The 25,535-nt window shown below is 40.0% G+C and overlaps 1 protein-coding gene across 1 annotated transcript in view; it reads left to right on the top strand.

The window, feature by feature from the left end:
• The window catches only part of LOC120853622 (aminopeptidase Q-like), a 70,011-nt gene that overhangs the window by 25,240 nt on the left and 19,236 nt on the right, over positions 1 to 25,535 (top strand). The window contains exons 4-13 of the mRNA XM_040227589.1: positions 2,740 to 2,866; positions 9,752 to 9,906; positions 11,185 to 11,298; positions 18,558 to 18,701; positions 19,695 to 19,760; positions 19,854 to 19,919; positions 20,565 to 20,737; positions 22,314 to 22,390; positions 22,763 to 22,902; positions 25,131 to 25,186. Coding sequence (XP_040083523.1) covers positions 2,740 to 2,866; positions 9,752 to 9,906; positions 11,185 to 11,298; positions 18,558 to 18,701; positions 19,695 to 19,760; positions 19,854 to 19,919; positions 20,565 to 20,737; positions 22,314 to 22,390; positions 22,763 to 22,902; positions 25,131 to 25,186 — 1,118 coding nt within the window. The remainder of the gene's footprint in view (positions 1 to 2,739; positions 2,867 to 9,751; positions 9,907 to 11,184; positions 11,299 to 18,557; positions 18,702 to 19,694; positions 19,761 to 19,853; positions 19,920 to 20,564; positions 20,738 to 22,313; positions 22,391 to 22,762; positions 22,903 to 25,130; positions 25,187 to 25,535) is intronic.

Here is a 25,535-nt window from a genome sequence, read left to right as displayed (position 1 = left end):
CGCATAACTAAGGTTGGAAATGAGAAATGGAATATTTTCTGCTATATCAATAGAGAAGGATGTCATAGTCATCAGCGATTGCAGCCTTCCAGTGTGAGCTGGTGAGCCCTGAGGGAACTCAGGAAGGAAAAGAATAGCTGTCATCTAGCAGCCATTAGATGACAATCACTCCCTAGGGTGAGCCCCAAGGAAGCTCAGGACTCACTCCTCCCCTCGCCTCCTCAGAGCAGTTCTCTCTGGTTGCTTGAGATGCTGTCTCCCGGGCTTGAAGCCCTAAAAATTTCTGCCATAACTCTCAACTCTTAGGTTGCTCTATTTTTTTACTCGACAGTTATGGCAGCCATGAAGGGACGGGAACCCTCAGCTATCTGGGACCGGTACCCTGTGGTTTTCACACCTTAAGCTTCCTTGGGGCTGCTCACCATGGGGAGTGATTATAGTCTGATGGCTGCTAGTGGCCAGGTGCTCTTTACCTTGCTGTGTACTCTCGGGGCTCCTCGGCTCGTGCGGGAGGGCTGCAATCATTGACGACTGTAACATCTTCGTTTCCTGATACAGCAGGAAATATTCTGTTTCTCAGAAATAACATTTTGAGTAGAATTTATCACACACGTGTACGTGTAAAGATATTTTTCCTTTAGAGGTTGAGGTCTGCTGGGTCTAAGCAGGACCACAGGGACACACTGGTGGGCTAGGTGTGATTTGGAAGGAACTTTCTTCAACGTGTTCCGCACATATTTGTGATCCTCACTGCCCTGCCCCTCCCCCACAGCTTGAAGTCATCATTTGCCTCCACCGTGGCTTAGAGTGGTCATTTGTGGGAGGAGCCTTATAAACTGGAAATTTATATACACACTTTATTACTGCCTTCCCTCCCAAAAGGCTGCAGTTAATATGCGCGTATTATCCTGAACATGGTGACTGTTGCTTCCGCTCAGCAGTGTGGGCTCTGGCTTAGATGTCCTCCTGACCTTGCCTTGGAGGTGAGGGCTTGAGACGGGGCAGGTACTGGGAGTGCAGGGGCAGGACTGAGGCCTTGGGGTGGGAGGAGGCTGGAAGAAAGGAGAGGATCCAGGCAGGAGGCTTCTTAAACAGGTGGTTGCATTTTGTGAAAGGGAAGCATTCCGAAGACCTCATGTCATTCAAAAGTCACAAAACGCAAGACAAACTTTCCAGCAGAAATAAAAGCAAAGACAAGTGAGCGTTTGGTTGGGGGCAGCAATCTGCAGATATTGTGATGCTTTTGGTTTTCTTCACGTTGTCTCTTGTGTTTTGTAGGGAGCTTTTTCTCAAATTAACTGCATTCACAATCAGGACAATTATCTTAGTTCCCTCCTCACTAACTTTCATTCTAGAGTTAGGTGTTTCAGACGTGTTTTTAAGCACTGACACCAGCAATTCCATTTAAAAGTGCTCAGATGGTGGTGTTGAAGGAGGACCATGATTTCAAAATAAAATGCCAGTGGATGGTAAAACAACATCAAATTAGTCACCCAAATAACACAAACAAGTTCAAGCACCCAAACAACAATACAGTCACGCCAAACTAATGAAACGTGGCAGAGCTTTCTTTCCATCTACTACTAACATGGAAGTGTCATATCCAGAGGATATAATTTGCTTACTTCAATAATGTAGAAGTCATGAGACTTTTGATGAACTTTTTAAAATTAAGGAAATTAACCTTATTTCAAATTTTGAAAATAAGATGGGACTATTCATGTTTTGGGAGCTTTCCTTGTGGCACAGTGGTAAAGAATCCACCTGCCGGTGCAGGAGATGCTGGTTCAGTCCCTGGGTCGGGAAGATCCCCTGGAGTGGGAAACGGCAACCCACTCCAGTATTCTTGCCTGGGAAATCCCATGGACAGAGGAGCCTTGGTGGGCTATAGCTCATGAGGTTGCAAAGAGTTGGACATGACTGAGCACACTTGCGTTCGTGTTTTTTATTAACAAATCATTTTAAATTTGCATGATTCACATGTGTTTCCTATGTTCTATACTGTGTAACCCCTACTAACTGCACAACTCTGTTTTGAATCACTGGAAATATGTCCTGAAAAGGGAAGCTAGCATCCCAAGAGCCCTTTGACTCTAATATAGAATCCATGTTTTCTGTGGGGGTAGATACCACTCCCCAGGATTTTTTTTTTAAATTTATTTTCTATGTATTTTTGGCTGTGCTGGGTCTCCGTTGCTATGCAGGCTTTGCTCTAGCTGCTGCTAGCGGGGACTGCTCTCTCGCTGTGGTGTGCGGGCTTCTTATCGCTGTGGCCTCTCTCGTTATGGAGCACGGCCTCTAGTGCGGCTCGCGGGCTCCAGAGCACAGGCTCGGTGACTGTGGCACACGGGCTTAGTTGCTCAACAGCCTGTGGGCTCTCCCTGAATCAGGGATCAAACCTCCATTGGCAGGCTGACCCTTTACCATTGAGCCACCAGGGAAGACCCCCACCCCCACCCCCCGCAACCAGGATTATTTTTGAATTATAGAAGTTTTACACATTATTGCAAAAGATTGAAATAACACACTTTCTGGAGAGTCACTGTTCCCAACTTAATGAATAGCCTCCAGGGCTTTTCTCTTCGCATGGACACATGTAAACATTTTGTCATGCAACTTCTTCTGAAAAGATAACCTTTGGCTCCAGAGCATCAGGAAATCGGAGCAAGCAGGCTGCCACTTTCAAACATCACTGTACATATTGCTTTTCCTAATCACTGCTTAATTGTTTCTGTCTAGATACGCATCTGGGCCCGGAAAGACGCCATCGCAGAGGGAAACGCAGACTTTGCTTTGAACATCACAGGTCCCATCTTCTCTTTTCTGGAGGATTTATTTAATATCAGTTACCCTCTTCCAAAAACAGGTGAGGTATCTTCCCTTACAATGGGTTTGATTTCCTATTATGGGTGCTCCAGGTTGAGATCAAAAGATACCTAGATGGGCCTCCAAGGACCCGTTGGCATTTTGCTGTTTTGGAGTCAGCCCCGCTGGCTTCCTATCATTGTGTCCTACACATTCCTAAACACGCAGAGGCCTGTCTGCTCCTTCTCTGCATGGTGCCGCGTGACTAGCTGGTGCTCAGAGGGCTCCCGGCTTCAGATTCCTCCTGGGTGCTCACTGGCGGCTTACCTCCTCCAGACCTTGCCTTCTCCCTGGCTTTCTGTCCTTTCATCTCATACTGCAAGCATGCAATGCAATGTTCTGGATCCTTCTAACCGCTTGCATGAATTACTCCAGTTCCCTTTAGGAAGGTTTTGTTGTTTTTTTCAACATATGTTCTTTAGCTGTGAGTCGTTGGATTAGAACTTGGGGGTCCCATCAGTGAATTTTTATTGTATAAAATTGGAATCATGTGTGAACAGAATACGATCCTCGAGGGACTATGTAAACATTTTATTTCTCGTAGATCTGTATGGAATGCCCTTAAAATTATGTGAGCCGCTCAGCTCAGAAAGTTGTTCCATGTTTTTTCTCTCTCGCTTGAGGGTATCCTGTCAGTGTGTTTTGTTCCTCTGAAAGGTTATTTAGTCGAAGTCTTTGGGGGAAAGTATGCTTGGCCTTTACTGGCAGACAGTGGAAGAAGGTGGGGAGTAAAAATTAGGGCGCTCCAGGCTCCCGAATGCTGCGTAGCCAGGGCCTCTGCCGCTCAAGCCTTCTGGCTGAGGAGGGACGGGGAGTGAAGGAACGGGGGCCAGCCGTGGCCTGCTTGTGAATCCCAGAGGTTATACCTGTCACTTAGAGAGTTGGAGGCAGGGACTTCCCTGCAGGCCAGTGGTTAAGGCTCTGAGTTTCTGCTGCAGGGGGCACAGGTTCAATCCCTGGCCAGGGAACTAAGATCCTCGATCCCACTTGCCACGCAGCACGGCCAAAAAAAAAAACTAGAAAAAGAAGGAAAGAAGCAAAGAAAGTTGGCAGCAACAGGAATCTGAGCATGGAAACCAAGTTTCTGGCACTTCTGTGGCCGGAAGATCTCAAGATGACCCTTGTCTAGTCAAGAAAATTTCTCTTTATCTTTATTTAGATAAGGAGAAGTCCAGAGTTATTCTTGATATCCTCGTCTGTCAAAACATCTCCTCCATCCAGTTAGTCACCTCCTTATTATCTCCACCTCCACCCACTTCTTCCCCATCCCTCTCATTCTCCCTAGTTCATATCACCAAAGTCTCGACCACAACTGACCTTGCTTAGTTTGACCACCGTCCCTCTTGTCTCCTCCAGTTCATCTTCCACATTGAGGCCTGAGGGATCTTTCCAAAGCAAAATCTGATCGTGTTACTGCCCTGTTTAAAACTCTTCAGTGGCTTCCCAATGCCCTGGGGATAAAGTCCAAAGTTCACACCCTATCTTTAACAGTGCATCTCTTGACAACCTCTCGGGGCTTTTGACTGTTTCTCAGAGTAGAAGGGCTGCTCTAGCAGCATCTCTGTCCTCTTCTACACTTTCTTCTTCTTCTCCTCTTGGTCAGGCTCTTGCATGTTCAGTTTGCACATCCTGCCATTCCTTTTACCCAACTTGTTGATTCTTATATTTCTCAATGCAGTGCCTCCTCCTCCAGGAAGTCTTCCCTGACTCTCTCTCTCCCAAGCTTCCCCAGCATCCTGTGCATCCCTGTATTCAAGTTCTTGAGCTGCTAGATCCTAATCATTTCTGGATTAGGTCAAGGGCAAGTTGAGGGTCAGGGTCTGGACTGTCCTTTTTTAAGTACCTTCTGAGCCTGTGATGCTGCTTTTCTCAGAGTTTTTGTTTAGTTGCTAAGTCATGCCTGACTCTTTTGCAACCCCAGGTTCCTCTGTCCATGGGATTCTCTAGGCAAGAATGCTGGAGTGGGTTGCCATTTCTTTCTCCAAGGGATCTTTCCAACCCAGGGATCAAACCCACGTTTCCTGCATTGGCAGATAGATTCTTTACCACTGAGCCACAAGGGAAGGCCCTCTCTCAAACTAGTAAACAGTAAACATTTTTTTTTTTTAGTGGGGGGAAAAATATGTTCAATAAGTTCCGTAATTCCATGTAAATTCTGTCTAGATTACCAGCTCCTGGAAGTCAAGGTTATGTTGGCACTTTTTTTTTTTTCTGTATCTTTCATAGCATCTGAGCCAGTGTTGCTTTATGAGTACGTGTAGGTGGTGCTTAGTCAAAACTGCCTTTTGATGGATAGATGATTACAATAGAGTTCCTCTGTTACTGGATCTTTAAGAGAAAGATGAACTAATGTCTCCTAATTACTTTGACTTTTGGTTGAGTCATTTAAAAACAAAACAAAAAAACTATTATAGCCGCTGGTGGAGTTGGCTGTTTAGGTTGTTATAAGCTTTAAAAGAAAAAGTGACATCTTGATGCTTTTAGGAGTAAGTATGGGCAATGGCACCCCACTCCAGTACTCTTGCCTGGAAAATCCCATGGATGGAGGAGCCTGGTAGGCTGCAGTCTATGGGGTCTCGAAGAGTCGGACACGACTGAGCGACTTCATTTCACTCACATGGGTGTTTAAGATTTGCAGACTTTTAAAATAGCAACTTCCCTTTTAAGTTCTCATTTTTATTAACTTGTAACCATAGCAGGCTAATGATGTATATGGTACATCTCAGCAAAGTTTGAATTTTTGAAGCAATAAAACTCAAGTACTCTATAAATCATAAAGCGGTGACATAATTACCATAATTAGTGAGAATCTCCTGAGTAAATGAGAACCACCTACTACTTTTCTAGGTGCTCTCTGAATGCAGAAGCAGTAGATGGCAGAGGCTCTGTTCAGGTAGCTGAGTTTGGCAGATAGCTGCTGCTGCTAAGTTGCTTCAGTCGTGTCCAACTCTGTGCAACCCCTTAGACAGCAGCCCACCAGGCTCCCCCATCCCTGGGATTCTCCAGGCAAGAACACTGGAGTGGGTTGCCGAAATTTCCTTCTCCAATGCGTGAAAGGGAAAAGTGAAAGCGAAGTCGCTCAGTCGTGTCCAACTCTTTGCGACCCCGTGGACTGCAGCCTACCAGGCTCCTCCATCCATGGGATTTTCCAGGCAAGAGTACTGGAGTGGGGTGCCATCGCCTTCTCCGTTGGCAGATAGCATCTACATGTTAAAAACAGAAGCAAACAAATTGTGAAGGAGGAGATAGCACTGACTCATAAAGTCAGCATGAAGTCTCAGCAGAAAGAGGACTGTGTGGCAGAAACCAACACAGTATTGTAAAGCAATTGTCCTTCAATTACAAATAAATAAATTTTAAAGAAACAGTTAAGCAAAAAAGAAAAGACAATAAGTGGTAATGGGAGTACCCCAAATATATAAAGAACACCTACAGATAAATAAGAAAAATACAATAGGAAAAAAACAAGTAAAAGATATATGAATAGATGTTATACAGAAAAGGAAACACATGTGGCTAACAAACTTATGAAGAAATATTTAAGCTTATTAAGCAGTCTGAGAAATGAGTATCCAAGGTCACAGTGACAACCTACTCTGTTGTCAAAGAGTAGGCATTCTCACAAATACAAGTGTTAGAAAATGACACTGTTGAAAGGAGTATCAATTGTTACAACTTAAAAAGCTGTTTGTTGTCTTATAATGTTGATCATCAGAATACCTTAGAACCCGGAAATTCCATTCCTAGATATATCTTCAAGAGGAATTTGAGCACATACATGCCAGAAGAAATGTGCAAGAATGCTTAAAGCTACAGTTTTCACACTAGTGCTAAACTAACAGCAACCAAAGTGGTCACTGATAGAATGGATATGGGTCATTCACACAGCGAAAACTATCCAGTAGAATGGGAAACTCAGGCTAAGGCAACTAAGTATGTCGAAAGATAATGGAGCATTACCTGTTGAGGCTCTGTAATGACCTGAATATTTCTAACTATACACTGTCAGCTTCAACCAAGTGTAAAGTCAACTAAATTACTGAGCATAGCATAGCTAAAGCATTCATGAGGCAAATGTATCATGGACTATAGCGATGATATTTCTTTCACTAGCAAAGGAAAATTTTAAAACTCGTATCATTCTAGTTTTAGAAATAACAAATGATCACACTGTAAAAAATTTGGAAAGATAAGGAAAGCACAAAAAAGAGAAGCAAAATCTCTTGGAATGCTGCCATGCAGAGATGACCATGGGTAACATTTTGATGTCTAGTTTTCCCGGTATCTGTCTTTGTCTCAATTTCCATCTTTCTCTGTATTTGCTTCTTTGTTTTTAACAAAAATGACACCATGGAATTGATACTATTCATTGATTTTTTTAAAAAAAAAAAGAACAATGTAAAGCAATATGATCCAGGTAACTGTTCTTTTTTTATTGTCATTTTAACTCATAGGCTGCCTACATATCAATTTGACAAAATAATTTTTTAAATCTTCAGTGGTTGAAAATTTGGACTGATTTTTCTTTCTTGATGGGGAGGGGGCTGCTTTTAAAACACGAAAGAAACGTGTTTACAAATATCCATGCTATTTGCCTTAGTAGAAATTGCAAAATTTGAAAGGCTAGGAACATTTTTAAAAGTTACGAAGCATTTTGCTGGTCTGCTCCAGAAAAACTACTAGTTCACACCCTCACCAATAGGCTATGTGTCAGTTTTCCCATACCTAATTATAAATTCTAGCCAATACTAATTATTATATTTGAAAATGTATTTCATACATTTGAAAGTTATATCATTGTTTTAATTTTTGTTTTTGATACTAATGAAGCTGAAAATTTTAAATAAGATTTTTGGGTGTTTGAATTATTTCTTTATTGAATTGTTCACATTTTTCCTTTATGATTCATCAAAGTTCTTTAAGTATTGAAAAAATAGTATCTAGTTGTGATATAGGCTGCAGATATTTACCCCAGTCTGTGTTTTGCCTTTCAAATTTGTTTGTGGTGTTTCTTGGTGCACTAAAACATTTAATTTTAAATAGAGTTAATTTTTTTAGAACAGTTTACAAAAAAAAGTGTGCCCAGAGTGTGAAGAGTCCTCATATATCTTCTCTCCCTCCCCTTGCCCCCACCTCTCTCTAGTTTCTCCTCTTGTTAACATCGTACATTGGTGTGGATTTTTAAAAACTACAGTTGATGAATCAGTACTGATATATTTTTGTAACTAAAGTCCATAGCTTACATTAGGGTTCACGGTTTTTGTTGTACAGCTCTGTGAATTTCAACAAATGCATACAGTGCTGAGGGCTTCCCCGGTGACTGGGCAGTAAAGAATCCTCTTGCAGTGCGGGAGACACAGGGGACATGGGATTGTTTGATCCCTGGGTCGGGAAGATTCCCTGGAGGAGGGCGGCAACCCACTCCAGTGTTCTTACCTGAAGAATCCGTGGACAGAGGAGCCTGGTGGGCTACAGTCCAGAGGGTTGCAAAGAGTCGGACTCAACTGATTTGACCAAGTACACAGTAATGACATGTGTCTACCATCACAGTATCAGACGACAGTTTCACTGTCTTAAAAATCCCCTGTGCTCTACCTGCTCATCCCCTCTTTTCCCTCAGTCCCTGACAGCCACTGATCTTTGTACTGTCTATATAATTCTGCCTTTTCCATAATGTTAGGTACTAATGGAATCATACCATGTGTAACTTTTTCTTACCGGCTTCTTTCACTTAGTGGGATTCCCTGGTAGCTCAGCTGGTAAAGAATCCACCTGCAATGCAGGAGACCTGGATTAGATTCCTGGGTTGGGAAGATCTCCTGGAGAAGGGATAGGCTACCTGCTCCAGTATTCTTGGGCTTTCCTGGTGGCTCAGCTGGTAAAGAATCTGTCTGCAATGCAGAAGACCTGGATTAGATTCCTGGGTTGGGAAGATCCACTGGAGAAGGGATAGGCTACCCACTCCTGCATTCTTGGACTTCCCTGGTGGCTCAGCTGGTAAAGAATCTGTCTGCAACACAGGAGACCTGAATTTGACCCCGGGTTGGGAAGATTGCCTGAAAGGGGGCATGGCAACTCACTCCAGTGTTCTTGCCTGGAGAATCCCCATGGACTGTGAGCTCGCAAAGAGTCGGAGACCACTGAGTGACTTTCACTTTTCTTTCACTTAGTAACATTCACTTAAGTTTTATCCATGTCCTTTCATAACTTAATAGCTCATTTCTTTTTATCACTAAATAGTACTCTGTTGTTGGAGAAGGCAATGGCACCCCACTCCAGCACTCTTGCCTGGAAAATCCCATGGATGGAGGAGCCTGGTAGGCTGCAGTCCATGGGGTCTCGAAGAGTCGGACACGACTGAGCGACTTCACTTTCACGCATTGGAGAAGGAAATGGCAACACACTCCAGTGTTCTTGCCTGGAGAATCCCAGGGACGGGGGAGCCTGGTGGGCTGCCGTCTATGGCGTCGCACAGAGTTGGACACGACTGAGTGACTGAACTGAACTGAACTGAATGACATATGGTGTTGAGCATATCTTTATCTGTTCATTTGCCGTTTGTGTGTCTCTTTAGTGAAGTGTCTCTTTAGTGAAGTGTCTCTTTAGATCTTTTGCTAATTCTGTAAAGTTGTTCTCTTATTTTTGAGTTTCAAGTGTTCTTTGTATATTTTGGATATAGGTCCTTAATCAAAAGTATTTAATTTTCATATAGTCAAAACAATTTGTTCTCTGACCCTGTCTTCTCTATGTCTTTAATGCCTTTCTCCTGCCCCTTAAGTTATAGATATTCACTTGCATTTTCTTTCAGTAATTTTATGATTTCATTTTGAGATGTTGTATCTGGAACTCTCAAGTCTTTTTTTTCCCTCCATTTAAATCCACTTAGATATAATTGCTTTGCCTACTTTTGACAACCGTGCAATGGAAAACTGGGGACTATTGATATTTGACGAGTCATTATTGTTGCTGCAACCAAATGATAAACTAACAGAAAAAAAGATCGTGGTCTCCTTTACTGTCTCCCACGAAATCGGACATCAGGCATGTGGTAAAATGTTCTTTCTTATTTCACACGAAAATATTCTCCAGCTTCTGTACCAAAAGCAGCAAAAACTCCTCAAACTCTACCATACAGCAAATTTTAAAAAATAGCTTGAAAAGTGGTCCAGTGAGTGAAAAAACAAGGAAGGATCTATGTAATCAGATCCTGGGTGGGTTTGAACTTTTGGTGATAGATCATAGTGATGAGAAACCTCAGAACATTAGCAGGTCGTATATTCAAAGAGGAATTGTGTGGCACAAAGTTCTCTTCAGGAAAAGTAAACCAAGCAGACCTATGATTATCTGCTTTTCATTCCATCTTAAAATAGAGATATTCAAAAGAGTCACCAGGAGATATTCCATTTCATCAGTAGACTGTCACAAACTTTTCTTTCTTTTGCGAGAAGTTACAAGTTAAAGGATTATAGTCAATTTACTAGTATCACTGAGGTGACAACCATCTAAACTGTGAAATTATCTTCTTGTTATATGGACCCCTAAGAAGTGTTGGAGAGGAATGATTTACTGTGATTAAATTATACCCTGTTACACAGTCAACACATACTTTCACAAGTCTTGATCATCACCCAAAGTGTCATTTTTTATTACAGCCTAAGTGACACATTGTTTTGGAAAATAGGGTGCTAACTCTTAGTACATCACAGCTATTATAAGAATTTGGTTAAAAACCAGGGTGTGGATTTGTTGGTTTTGGAAAATATTGTGTTTTTCTTTCCTGATTCTATTCATCATCATGTGCCATTTTCCTTCTGTTAAGCTCCAATAGAAAATAATTATAACTGGACCACTTTGCAGAAACGAATACTTGAGTGATTCTTACATGGTGCAGATCAAATTATGTCCTTAAAACATAATCAACTGCTTACAGCAAAATTCTGATGTAGTCTGTTTAGAGTATAAGATGCTGTCATTAGTAGGTGTTAAGTGGACATTCAGGCCTTCTCCTTTAACTTAACTTTGGAGTAAAGTGGGCAATTTAAGAAATGCTATTCTAGCTTACTTTATTTCTGAGCATCACAGTTTTAAAGCAAAAATTGCTTCCAGTCATTGGATGTGAAATTTTACAGAAAAAAATAAATGACTTCATGTTATTAATGAAACAACAACATGACTTTGGAGTCCTGTTTTCAAGTTTTATCACTGATAGCAAATTACATTTAATTTTATCTTTGACCTTACATTTCTTTAACATGTAATCATAATAAATATTACTTAAATTGAAGTTAAGATTGTTCTTTTTATCCCCAACTCCAAAAGTGGTTTGGAAACTTGGTTACCATGAATTGGTGGAATAATATCTGGCTCAATGAAGGTTTTGCATCTTATTTTGAATTTGGGATAATTAACCACTTCATTCCTAAATTCCCAAGGGTAAGTATGTCTGTTAAATTAATTTATAATTTTTCTTCTAATTATAATAGTAGTTAATTTTCATTGTTGAAAGTGTATAAAATACAGAAAAATATAGAGATAATAAATTATCTGTAATATCAGAGATGATCAATGTTGTCTTTTTGATTTGTTTTCTTTTGTCAGGCTTTTATTATTGTAAATATTCCTAGAAGTGAAAATTACACAGAAATGTGTAATGCCCTTTCTACTTCATACTATATCAAGAGCTTTTCCACAGGTCATTAGATCATCCTTGAAAATAAGATTTTTAAGGGTTGCCTAGTATTTTATCATATAACTTTATAAGATGTGTGTATATGTGTGTGTGTATATATTTCCCTACTGTTAGATTTTAGGTTATTTTCATTTATTTCTACCTAGACTGAATTTTAAAGCACTTGCAATCAGTAATCTACAACTTTAATGATAAGTAATATGCTATGTTATATTACCCATAATGTAGCTGATATTGCATATGATACTCATAGCTGACATTGCATCTATTATAGCTGATAATCTTTTGCTATGTTGAGTAAATAGTAACATGGAAAATTATGTGTATGCAAATCTGAATTGAAGGTTATATTTCCAATATTTTATTTAGAGTAGTTAGGTAATGCTTTCAGAATGGCATGATAAAGCTAAATTGATTTAAGTGTTTAAATATTTAGATTTAACATGATCTTTTGACACAGACCTCATTTCTTCACAGCAAGTCAAGGTTTCTTCCTTCCTCTCTGTTCCTGCCTCCTGCCATCCTTCTGATGCTCAGAGCTGCTCTTTCTGCTGCTTTTTGCAGATCTTTTTCTCCTCTCCCCTCCCAAGTGTTTCCAAGGCTCTACTTCTAGCCTCTTTTCTCCTTTCCATACCCTTGCTCATTAGAGTGTGTTGACGTTTGACATGCTGATTTCCACTGGTCAAATATTCACAGGCTAAATTTATTCACTTTGAAGGAGAATCTAAGATCGTTCTTTCTATTATTATGAAAGTGAAAGTCCCTCATTCGTGTCCAACTCTTTGCGACCCCATGGACTATGTAGCCTGCCAGGCTTCTCTGTCCATGGAATTCTCCAGTCAAGAATACTGGAGTGGGTTGCCATTTCCTTCTCCAGGGGATCTTCCCAACCCAGGCATCGAACCAGGGTCTCCCTCATTGCAGGCAGATTCTTTACTGTCTGAGCCATCAGGGAAGCCCATTAATATATTGTTTGTAAATTTTTCCCTCTTTTATGAAAGGAAGAAGATAGTAAGTAGATGATATTTATCTTTTGTTTATTAAAAAGTTGGCAGAAAAAAAAAATTGACAGACCTCTCTTGGCCACACAGAAACTTAAAAAAAAAAAAAGCTTTTTTTACCTGTCTGTGAAATTGTAGCTTCTGAGGAGCACTGATGTAGCAGTCTTTTACTGCCCCAGTTCCATGCCACTTTGCAAGTTCAGTTCAGTCGCTCAGTTGTGTCTGACTCTGCGACCCCATGAACGACAGCACGCCAGGCCTCCCTGTCCATCACCAACTCCTAGAGTCCACTAAAACCCATGTCCATTGAGTTGGTGATGCCATCCAACCGTCTCTTCTTCTGTCGTCCCCTTCTCCTCCTGCCCTCAATCTTTCCCAGCATCAGGGTCTTTCCAAATGACTCAGCTCTTCGCATCAGGTGGCCAAAGATTTGGAGTTTCAGCTTCAGCACCAGTCCTTCCAATGAACACCCAGGACTGATCTGCTTTAGGATGGACTGGTTGGATCTCCTTGCAGTCCAAGGGACTCTCAAGAGACTTCTCCAACACCACAGTTCAAAAGCATCAATTCTTCAGCACTCAGATTTCTTTATAGTCCAACTCTCACATCCATACATGACCACTGGAAAAACTATAGCCTTGTCTAGACGGATCTTTGTTGACAAAGCGATGTCTCTGCTTTTTAATATGCTGTCTAGGTTGGTCATAACTTTCCTTCCAAGGAGTAAGCATCTTTTAATTTCATGGCTGCAGTCACCATCTGCAGTGATTTTGGAGCCCCCAAAAATAAAGTCTGACACTGTTTCCCCATCTATTTGCCATGAAGTGATGGGACCGGATGCCATGATCTTCGTTTTCTGAATGTTGAGCTTTAAGCCAACTTTTTCACTCTTCTCTTTCCCTTTCATCAAGAGGCTTTTTAGTTCCTCTTCACTTTCTGCCATAAGGGTGGTGTCATCTGCATATCTGAGGTTATTGATCTTTCTCCTGGCAATCTTGATTCCAGCTTGTGCCTCTTCCAGCCCAGCGTTTCTCATGATGTACTCTGCATATAAGTTAAATAAGCAGGGTGACAATATACAGGCTTGACGTATTCCTTTTTCCTATTTGGACCCAGTCTGTTGTTCCATGTCCAGTTCTAACTGTTGCTTCCTGACCTGCATACAGGTTTCTCAAGAGGCAGGTCAGGTGGTCTGGTATTCTGTCTCTTTAAGAATTTTCCTTCTGCCCTTTGTGAGCATCCTATAAAATGCCCACCGTCACACAGTCCAGCCACCCTACGGTACCTCTGCTCTTCCTCCCCTGGGCTAGACATCATTATATAGATCTGCAGAATGAAGTGCTGAAAGGTTAATTGACTTGCCCAAGGTCATTTGCCTGGTTGAGGCGAAACTGTGATTACATTCCAGTGATCTGGGTCTAGGCTGAAGATGAGGATAATGATGATAATAAATATTAATAGATAATCAAAAATATTATTTAATACCATTCACTGAGCACTTGAGACTTAACTGCCTGGTAGTGTGAGTCTTATATATCATCTTAATCAATCTTCAAAATAATCCTATGAGTATAGTTATTATTTTTTCTATCTTCTATTGAGGAAACTGAGGGTATAAGTACTAGGTAAGTTGTTCAAGATCTCATAGTCGTTAAAGGTCAGAGATGAGATTCAGTCCCAAGTTTCTCTAGCTGCAAAATCTGTGCCTTTAACCCTAGGGAGAAAACACTTGGTAGTGTGCTCGTTCTCAAGGGGCTTATGCTGTGTGTGAGCGTGTTCATTGTGACGCTTTTCATATATGCGAACTATATATGTACATAGTAAGTCTTAGTCCTTCCATATATGCTACATCTACAAAATTGTTCATATCTCTCTTTTATAAAGTAGCATCTACACATGGTTGGTGTTATCTATAACTATTTTTGAAAGCATTTGGTTGTACCCCAAATTACCCCTGTGCTGAGAGTCAATATGGAAAGACATTCCAGTCCTTGAAACAATTAGATTCACCTGTATGTCCTTTATAGACTATACTAAAAATATCCATCAGTTCAGTTCAGTCGCTCAGTCGTGTCCGACTCTTTGTGACCCCATGAACCGCAGCACGCCGGGCCTCCCTGTCCATCACCAACTCCCAGAGTTCACTCAGATTCATGTCCTTCAAGTCAGTGATGCTATCCAGCCATCTCATCCTCTGTCGTCCCCTTCTCCTCCTGCCCCCAATCCCTCCCAGCATCAAAGTCTTTGCCAGTGAGTCAACTTTTAATGCAACAAAAATGGCTAAGGTATTATCATTTCTGGGAAATAGCGATGAAAACATGTTAACAATGTTTTTGAAGCTAAAATGGTAAGATTATTGTCTCATACCATTTAGTTTTATTTTTTTATTATTGGTTCTTAATCACTGTTTTCTGAGTGTACATTTCTCAATCACTTGTAGAGCTGAGTGAACCATAACCCTTGCGAGAAGAGTATCAGATCTTGGAGCTTGAAAAAATTGCCATGAGCTTTGTTTTTGAAAAGCTTAAGGCTTTGTTTCAATGGTCTTTAAGAAATCAGAACTTTAGCTTCCTTTGAATCAGTCGTTAGATTGAAATTAAGTAAAGAGCATCAAAGAAACATATGCAGAAACAGATTTCCATTTTTTCTAATTCTGGTCTAATTTCAGCTGAAAGTTATTAACATACAAGATGAATGGGTCATGGTCAAAGATTCAGAACATTCCAATTGGTTTCTTGACCCCTGAAGCTCCAGCTTTAATATTGCTACTCACTGACTTTTCTGCATCCCTCTTCTGACTGGTCTAAGGAGGCAACAGATCTCATGAAGGGAAAGGGCATGTAGGGGCCTTGCAACCAGTCAGGTCTCGCTATGTTTTTATGATCACTGTAAGCTGAGGCAAGTAGTCAAACACATAGGAGCATTCATTCCTCACCTGTAAGATAAAGTTTCATGCAGTCATTCAATAGGTTGAGTATTTAGTGGGCACTATTGTGACAGCCATCATTTACTAAGCATTCATTATGTGCTTAGAGTGTATTATGTACAATATCTGGTTCACCCTTCTGAAGAGCTAATGATGATGATATGATTACAGAAGTGGTTAACCCTTATTGAGCATATTCTATTTGCCAGTCACAGTGCTAAAAATTCTATGTAAATTAATTTAGACCTCATAATAAACCAGTGAGGACAGTGTTCATCCCATTTTCAGAGGTGAAACTGAATTCCAGAGTGATGAAGTTAGTTGCCTTTTGTGAGTCAAACAATCCCTAGGAGGCTGCACTAGGATTCAGACCCACGTAGCTCGACTCCAGACCCTGTGCTTTCAACTTCAGTGATAGTCCATACAAATTTCATAATAAATACTGTTACATTTCTTAGGATAATCATAGATTTGATAGAAATAGGTTTGTTTTCTGGGATCTCACAGCTTACATGAAGAAAGAAATGGAAAGTATACGGATTCACTTTATCCAATCATTATATGCAGTAGCTAGATAATGTTTTTTTAAAAGCTGATATTGCTTTTTACGTAGAGTTTCCCTTCCACAAGACCGGAACAGACTGGGACGAGCATCACCTTATGGAAGGCCCAGAGTAGAAAAACCGAGGAATGTTGAGTAAGAGGTGTTCGCCTCATTCATCACGGTTATCTTGTGTGATTGGGAAGAAACCAAGAAGATTATATAAACCTTATGCTAGGCAGGCGCAAGAGAGACAATCCATTCTGAAAGAAAAATATGGAAAAGGTTATGTGTACAAAGGTATTCATTAATACATTGTCTATAACAGAAAAAAAAAAAAAAACTGGAAACAACTTAAACACCTACCCAGTAGGGCAATGACTAAGTCAGTTATAGTCCATCAACCTGAAGGGGTATTATGCAGCTGTACATTTGTTTATTTTAGTGTTTTGCTTTTGCAAAAGTTATATCCCTGTGAGAATCATGATTAAGTTTGGGGTTATTTCTTTCCAATTTGTATTTGTTTCATTTATAATACAGCAGCCATTATTAGGAATAGTTATGAAGATAAGATAGCAAAATTTCTAAATGAATGTGATAATAAGTAAATGAACAAGACAAAAAGATTTTACAACTGTAAGAATGAATAAATGGGGGAAAAGATTAGAAAGAGCCGGATTAACAGCATTCTAATGGGAGTTATTGCAGGGTGTGTACTTACGAGTGTTTTTTATTTTTGCTATTTTCTTCATTGTGTTTATATGAACACAGGGGTTGACAGTGCACACTCTCAAGAGCTCTTAGGTGTTAAATTAATAAAACCTATACTTAACGAGTAAGGTGGGACTTTATGCAGATGTCTCTTGTAAATCTTTGCTACTCAAAGTGTGGTTCTTGAGCTATATACCAACATCAGCATCACCTGTTCATTGAGTAGAAATACAGACCCCAGACTTCCTGGTGGTCCAGTGGTTGAGTGTCCATGCTTCCACTGGAGCGGGCATGAGTTTCCATCCCTGGTCGGGGGAGCTTTTAAGATCCTGCATGTCTCAAGGTGTTGCCAAAAAAAAAAAAAAAAAAAGCCCAACCCCACCACAGACCAACTGAATTAGAATACAATTTGACAAGGTCTCCAGGGGATCCTTATGGACAGTGAAGTTTGACCTGCATTTCTCTAAATGACAGGTTTTCTCATTTTGAGAAAAGCTCAGTTTGATGATAACGTAACCAAAGTATTCATAAATCTAAACATAATATGCTAACTAGAGAGGGTTGGTTGAAACATTGGCAGATGGCAGTGGGGCAGAGTTTGAAAGCTTGTCTGACACTGTTGAGGGTGAGGGAGTCAACCTGGGGCCACAGTGAGAATGCCCTGCGAGCTGAGACTTCCCGTGGTTTCCAGACGCTCGCCAGGGTATGCCTCTGCTACCCCTGCGGCGTCTCCACGGCCCCTTCTTTGGCTCTGTCTTTGCACGCACCTCTCAATTCTTTGGTCTTCCTTCTAGCTTTCCTTCAGAAAGAAATGGCCCTTGTCATGTTTTTAAGAGAGATCGAATCTTTTGGACAGTTCTAGACCTTATTAAAATATAAATAACTGCCAGTTTCTCTGGTGGCTCGGAGGGTAAAGAATCTGCCTACAGTGCAGGAAACTGGGGTTTGATCCCTTGATAGCAAAGATCCCCTGAAGAAGGGTATGGCTGCTCACTCCAGTATTTTTGCCTGGAGAATTCCATGGACAGCGGAGCCTGGCAGGCTGAAGTTCCATGGGGTTGCAAAGAGTCAGACATGACTGAGCAACTAACATTTTTACAGTAAAAAAAAAATCCTAATGCATGAGCTATAAATTACAGCATCCAGTTAGTAGATTTATTTTGATTTATTTCTAATAACTAATATCACTACATCATCATCACTGTGAATTTGTAAATTTGGCATTGCTTTTGGTTTATAAATGTCCATATAAGAGACTGATACATTTTAAGGGATTACTAATAAAGTTACCAATAAAACTCTAGAGGATTAAAACCACCTAGAAATGCTGTTCCCTAGAGGACCTGTCAGGGACCTCCTTGTGTAAGGAATGTGTTGGGTTGGCCAAGAAGTTTGTTCCATCTTATGGAAAAGTCAGACTTCTTGGCCAATCCAATAGATGGCTGTCTTGGAAACCACATTAACTTTTGTAATTGATTTTTCAAATTGAAATAAAAAAGGAAAACAAATGGGAAGGAAAGTTTCACAGAGTTTTGTTATTCAAGGACTCCTGACTTATTTGGCACATTGTAGCCCAAAGTGAAAGTGAAGTCGCTCAGTCGTGTCCCACTCTTTGCGACCCCATGGACTGCAGCCTACCAGGCTTCTCCGTCCATGGGATTTTCCAAGCAAGAGTACTGGAGTGCGTTGCCATTTAAGGGCTACTTCTCAATTATTGATTTCTTCCCCTCTTCAATGATAGTTTCTGAAAATATTGTAGGAACATTGAACTTCCTGTTTCTGTGATGCCTCAGAAGTTAGTGTGTCTCAATGTTTTCCTTTTAGAATGAGATCTTCTTTTTTAACATTTTACATGGTGCGCTCAGAGAAGATCATGCCCTGGTGTCTAGAGCCGTCTCCGTGAATGTGGAAAGTTTTGCAGAAACCAATGAAATAAATGAGCTCTTTGACTTATTTACTTACAGCAAGGTAAAACAGTTTCACATTTATATTCGTGCTGCACTCTTGCGGAAAGCTACATAAAACGGGTTCTTTGGGTTCTAGACTAATGTGCTACTACACAATTTTGGTACAAAGACCTTAGATGGATTTCAGAAAATGTGGTTAAATCCGTTCTTATCTAGTAAATGTTAATCTATAACAAGTGCTCAATACCATCTACCTTTTTTAATATAGACAGACAGCTGGACACTTTTAAGGTGAACCCCTCTGCCTGGTGGAAATTGGTCCTGTGTCCCTGAAAGAAAAGCACACACCATGAAAGCTGTGTTATTCAGGAGCCTGACTGAGGACTCTAGCCCAGGAGACAGCCTCTCAGAGTATTCCGAGAAACTGTTCCAAAGAGATAAGGGAGGAGCCAGGATATAGCGGAAGGTTTGGTTTTGTGTTGTTCCTGGGAAAAACATCCAGTCAGGTATAAAGAGACGACTGCTAGTGCCAAGGAACATCCCAAGTGAATACTTTCAGTGCTTTTCTGTGTATGGAAGGATGCCAGAATCTGGGGTCATTGAAAATTTTCTTTAGATATGTATCTGAACTATCTTGGCATTCGTATATTCAAAACAAAGAATGCTTCCTAGTTTTCTCCATCCTGAATCGCCCCTGCCCGCCCCCTACACCCACCCAGGGACGTCGTCAGTAGGCAACCACAGTGGCTAATTGCTGATCCTTGTAGAACTGGAACAACAGGCAACATGTATTTATTTATACCTGTCATGTGAGTATCTCAATTTAAAAAGTTTTCTGTACCCTGAATTCTTATACGTAGGACATTTTCTCATCTTTTATCTATTAATTAGTGACAGTTTATTTTATTAACACATTTTGGGTTAACCCAGACATTCAACTGAGGTATACAATGCAATGAGGAGCCCAGCCCCAAATCTTGAGTGCCAAAATGGAATGTGTCAGTATTTAGATAGTGAATTTTGTTCAAATAATGGACAATTTCTTATGTCTTAGGGAGCGTCTCTGGCCCGGATGCTTTCTAGTTTCTTGAATGAGAAAATATTTATCAGGGCACTTAAGGTGAGTTTACAAAATCGTTGTTACCTAAAGACAGTAAACATGAATTGCTTGGGCAGGTTATTCATCTTAACCTTACCTTTTCTATTTTAACAGTCATATTTGGAGACTTTTTCTTACTCAAATGCTGAGCAAGACGATCTATGGAGACATTTTCAAATGGTAATTCTCCCTCTCTGCCGTGTGTTTGCTGTGTTGTGCTGTAAGATCGTGAGGCCACGTGTGTATGCTGATGCCACAGGAAAACCCCCTTCCCTTGTCTGTGACACTCCTTTAAGTCAGAGGTTACTTCTTTAGTCTTCACCACTGCACTCCCAGGCTTCTCTGGTGGCTCAGAAGGTAAAGAATCTGCTTGCCGTGCAGGAGACCTGGGTTCAGTCTCTGGGTTGGGAAGGTCCCCTGGAGAAGGGAATGGACATCCACTCTAGTATTCTTACCTGGAAGATCCCACGGATGGAGGAGCCTGCTGGGCTATAGTCCACGGCATTTTGAACACAACTGAGCGACTACTAACACACACACTATGTTTCCAGTGCCCAGAATAGAGCCTGCATGTATTAGATCCATAAAAATTGTGTTCAGTGATTGAATGGATGAGTGAAAGGATGAACTAAGGAACCACTCATATATACAGAGATGAACAGAATTAACTTTGGTCCAGAAATTCCCCACTGAGTTTTACTCTGTAAATGAGAAATACAATTGCTATGTATTGATAGTTTCTTTTAGGAGTTGGCTACCTCAAAAGATTTGGATGGTAAATAACCGCTTTTGTGATTTTTTTTTTTTTTTTTTAAAAAAAAACAGGCCATAGATGACCAGAGTAAAATTCTTTTGCCAGCAACAGTAAAAAGCATCATGGACAGTTGGACACACCAGAGTGGTTTTCCAGTTATCACCTTAAATGTATCCACGGGCGTCATGAAACAGGAGCCATTTTATCTCGGAAAGGTTAAAAATCAGACTCTTCTAACCCACAAGTAGGTAGATTTGCTCCTGTCTTCACCTTCCCTGGGGTTGAGCTCTGATCAAAAGGAAACCAGCCTATGGATGAGGAAGCGTGACCCCCACTGGATACACACCCCTCCATGAGATGACTTGGGGATGGTGACGCAGTGCTCCATGCCGGATGCCGCTGTGTGCTAGGATGGGGCAGAGCCCCTGAGGCCCTGAGCAAGGCCAGAGACCTGCCCTAGGGAATTCTTGCAGTGTCCCTCCCCTGGGATTTAGGGCCACACCCTCAACCAGAGTGTGAGTGCTAGGCATTCTTTTTTGTCATTTAGACAGAGGTAGTGAATTACTCAGAATTGTGTGTGAAAGCCAGTGAAATAGAATCTGAATGGCCTTATGTTAATTAAGAAAAAAAAAGGGATCTGGTTGCCAGGTCGTCTTCCCTTCTCTAGAAATGGAACTGTATGGTGACCATATCCTTGAGGAATAATTCCATGCGTGTGTGCCCACACATGAATGTGTGCTTTTGTAACCATACATAAAATATTAGAGTTATAGATCCCAAATTCAAACCTTAATCTTATTTAAAATCTCTGAGTTTCAGTTTCCTTGTCTATAAAGCAAAATGTAATAATACAAACCCCAGGGGACTGTTGTAGAAGTGAAATGAGATAGTAAGTATACCGTGGCTTAGCATGCATCACTTTCTCCTTCCGTTTCCTTTTCTTCCTTAACTTGTTAGATAGTTTTCAACTGCTTTTGATAAAGGGGTTGATTCTCAGATCACATTGTATTAAGTATAAGCACAAATGAGTAATTTATTTTCCATGTACCAACACCAAAAGTTTCAGGTCGTCCCACTCTTTCTTTAAAACTCCAGGGGAGGAAATAGACCTGCAGGTCCCTTCTCCCTGTGATATTTCATGACTTTTGAGAAGAGGTGGCCTTAGCTATCATATGAACAAAGACTCTCAGTTCAAAGTCTGAGAAGCCAGACGTGCGAGCACTTGAGCAAGATTGGAAATACTGTCTAAATTCCGAGGAATGTGTGTCTTCAGATGACTAATGTCCCCCTCGTGGTCAATGACTTCATCCAGGTCACATCCACCAACAGGGGAAGTTCCAGCATTCAGTGAATATGAATAATCTGGCTGATTGCTGTTGAACACTTTTCAAACTGGGAGAAAACTTGAGGTGGAAAAGCATTTTGAAATGTTTGTCATGCTTTTTCTTCTTAAATGATTATTCAGTTTTCTTGGCACAGATAGCTTGGGTATGTCTGCAGCATTTGAATGACCCCTGAGTAAGGCCAGATGGCTATAATTGAATATAAACAGGCCTTGAAAGTTTCAGATACAGGAGAACCTTAGAAGCTACCCTGAGTTGCAAGAAGAAGCAAATCTGTGAGGCACAAGAGAATAAATAAATAGCCAAAGCTGGCTTGTAAAACAACAGTGGATAATTCTAGAGCAACGTCCTGTATATCCACAAGGAATGACCGAAGAATTTGAGTTCTTTTATTTTATCATCTTATTTAATATTGGCTCAAAGCTTTTATTCTTATGTGTGAACAATAACTGAAGTTTCCACTTTTTTTCCAAAAAGTAACACATGGATTATACCTGTTCTTTGGATAAAGAATGGAACTACACAGTCTTTAGTCTGGCTAGATAAAAGCAGCAGTAAGTAACAAATTTTTAAAAATACCTTCACATATATATGCAAATATATGTGTATGTATATATATATATATACACCCCCACACACATATATATAAAAGCAGAGAATAAAATATTAAAATGTCTAGCTTTTGAACAGCTTATTTAAAACTAAAATATTATATCATTCTTGTTGAACATAGAGCTTTAAAGAAACATTTCTAATCAAAAGTCATTGTATGTGAAAAAATATATGGTAAGATCAATACATATTTTGGAATATCTTTACTTTTTGTTTTACTGGATTGCTGTTTAGAATTAAGAGGGCAAAGTAAAACATGTAGTGAAATATTTTTAAAATGCACCAGTTCAAACTGTTCATGTATTTCTTTGTAGAAGTATTTCCTGAAATGCAAATTTCAGATTCTGATCATGACTGGGTGATATTAAATTTGAATATGACCGGATACTATAGAGTTAACTATGATGAATTAGGTTGGAAGAAATTAAATCAACAGCTTGAAAAAGATCCTAAGGTAAGTTTTATTTTTATACCTTTTATTGACTGTCATTAATACTGTACTCTCTAGAATTTATAGGCTGAGCTTTTATTAACCTGACTGGTGGAAACCTGACCCCTTTACCACCCCTCATGCCAAGGCATGCTGGATTTTTTTTTTTTCCTTAGAAAAAAGAGGTTTTGGTTGAATGTATTGTGTTTTTGAACATTTCTCTCACTTTTCCACAATAATTTTGCCTTTCTAAATGAAAATCAAAAGAATTTCCAATTAACTGTTAACTTTGTGATCTTAGGCAAGTTTCTTAAATGTTCTGCTTCAATTTCTTCACTTTAAAATGGGAATAATATCATATCTTTCTTATTCCTTATGAGAATTAGTGATAATGTAAGTAAACAAATTGTCTAGGGACTTTCCCAGTAGTCCAATGGTTAAGACACTCTACTCCCAATGCAGGGGACACAGGTTCAATTCCTGGTCAGGGACTAAGATGCCCCCATGCCACCTGGTGTGGCCAAAACAAAAAACTTTCTAAGCCCATAATAGGTGCCAGTACATAAATGCTAGAAAATGTTAATTTTCTAAAAATTGTATTTTCATGTTCTGGCCAAGGAGATAATTTAATTCACAAGATATCAATAATAATCCAATATCACTTTAAATTATCAAATAACTAAATTATTATACAATATATAAAAATTAAAATATTGGCTAGCCCTTATCAGTCAGACTTGACTTGGTTGAATTAAACCAAATCTCCATTAGTGGAGATGGATGCTGGCTTAGAAGTCTGTAGAGTTGGCTCTGCTGTGGAATCTGGGGCAGCTCATTTAGACTCCATTTGTAAAACTAGTGTGTTGAACTAAAAGATATCTTAGGCGTCTCTGTCATCAGAATTTCTGTGAGCCGCCCAGTGAGTCTGGCAAAAAGAGGCAGTGCACAGAGCTGGCCGAGCTTGGCTTCTGGGTCAGATCAACTTGTGTTCATATTTTTGATCATCATTTACCAGATGTGTGACCTTGGGCCTCTTATTTAGCCAGTCATGCCTTGGATTCCTTGTCTGTATAATAATGGGTATAATGGACCAATGTTAAAAGCTTGTTGTGAAGATTAAATAAGATGATGTATGTATGATGTTTAACAGAAGCCTAACCCAATTCAGGCATTCAGAACATGATCAGTAATTTTAAAAGATTTATCATTGGGCTTTTGAATAAAGGTACAAAAACCAGCTGTAGTAATACTTTGTTTAAAAATCTTTTTCAGAGTAGCTAAATTTTTTAAAATTTCTAAGGGCAGTCTTAGCTGTGGAAACACTAGGTCATGCCATTATAGCAATGATTTCTTGAAGCCCTTGTAGATTTTACTTATTGAAAAAGTGAAATCAGTTATTCCTACAACATAATTGCTGAGCAAACAAAACATTTCTACTATTAATATTAATCTAGAAAATGTAAGTATTATTATTACCGCCAGAAAAGATATGTGACTACTGCCAAGGAAAGAATTAAGCTTGGCTTGTTCAGATGCTCAGAGGGATGTTGTGAAGATAAATCTTCTGGGACCACATATATGAATATACTTGGCGGGGGTGGGGGGGTGGGGTGCTGCTGTTGAAGGAATGCTGTAGGAAACTTCGGGACCCTTGGGACACAAGCTGAGACAGTCCTGTGGCCTGGCAGTGCCGGGGAGCTCAAACAGGAGCGTGAGAAGCTAAGCTGGCAGTTGACTCCTTTTCAGGATTCAGAGGGCTGTGTTGGTGGTACTGTGTTGAATTACTAAACTCTTGAGAAGAGAGATACCACTGAAAAGAGCACCTCAGCAGTGCCAAAATAGTGCTAAGTAATATTTATTTAAGGCTTTCTATGCCAAAAAGTCCCCTGACAACAATTTGGACGTTGTGATACAATTAATGTATACTTTTTGTTTTGGAGAGGCCCTTTAAACTTGGCTTCCTGTTTTATTTTTTAACATGCTGTTTTTCACAGAGTATTTTGGCAGAACTCTCAGCCATATTGAAGCCATATGATTGATGTCCAAAGGGATCGCTTATCAAAAGCAGATGTATAATAAATAAATTATGGACATTATCCTTAGAAATGATCATTTTTCTGTACATGAGATAATGCGCATGAAAGTGCTTTGTAAGCAGCAATGATCTTGAAATGTTGTTATTATTTTGAAAGTTATTTTTCTACTAAAAATGTTCTCATCTTTTCCTGAGCATTTTTGGATCTCATCTGCAGGCTATTCCTGTTATTCATAGACTTCAGCTGGTTGATGATGCCTTTTCCTTGTCTAAGTGAGTGTATTTTCTTCTCTCGTCATTTAACAGTGTAGCTTGAGAAATTTACAAAAATAATAACCTCATCCCTATGAAGCTGGCTCTTTAGTTTATACAAGCCCTAACTTATTAAGATTAGGGTCAAATTCTGTGGTTATTATGAAATTTTATGATATAAAAGTTGCTGGACAACATGAATGGATCTAGAGAGTGTAATATTGAGTCAAGTAAGTCAGACTGAGAAGAAATATCATATTACATCCCTTACATGTGGAATCTAAAAAGAAATGATACAAATGAACTTACTTACAAAACAGGAAGAGACTCACCGACCTAGAGAAAGAACTTAACGGTTGCCAGGGGGAAG

Source organism: Oryx dammah, unplaced genomic scaffold, assembly GCF_014754425.2.
Source record: "Oryx dammah isolate SB20612 unplaced genomic scaffold, SCBI_Odam_1.1 HiC_scaffold_26, whole genome shotgun sequence".
NCBI classification, from domain to species: Eukaryota; Metazoa; Chordata; class Mammalia; order Artiodactyla; family Bovidae; genus Oryx; species Oryx dammah.
Note: the sequence above shows the minus strand (reverse complement) of the source record. Positions and strands in the feature narration are given on the sequence as shown.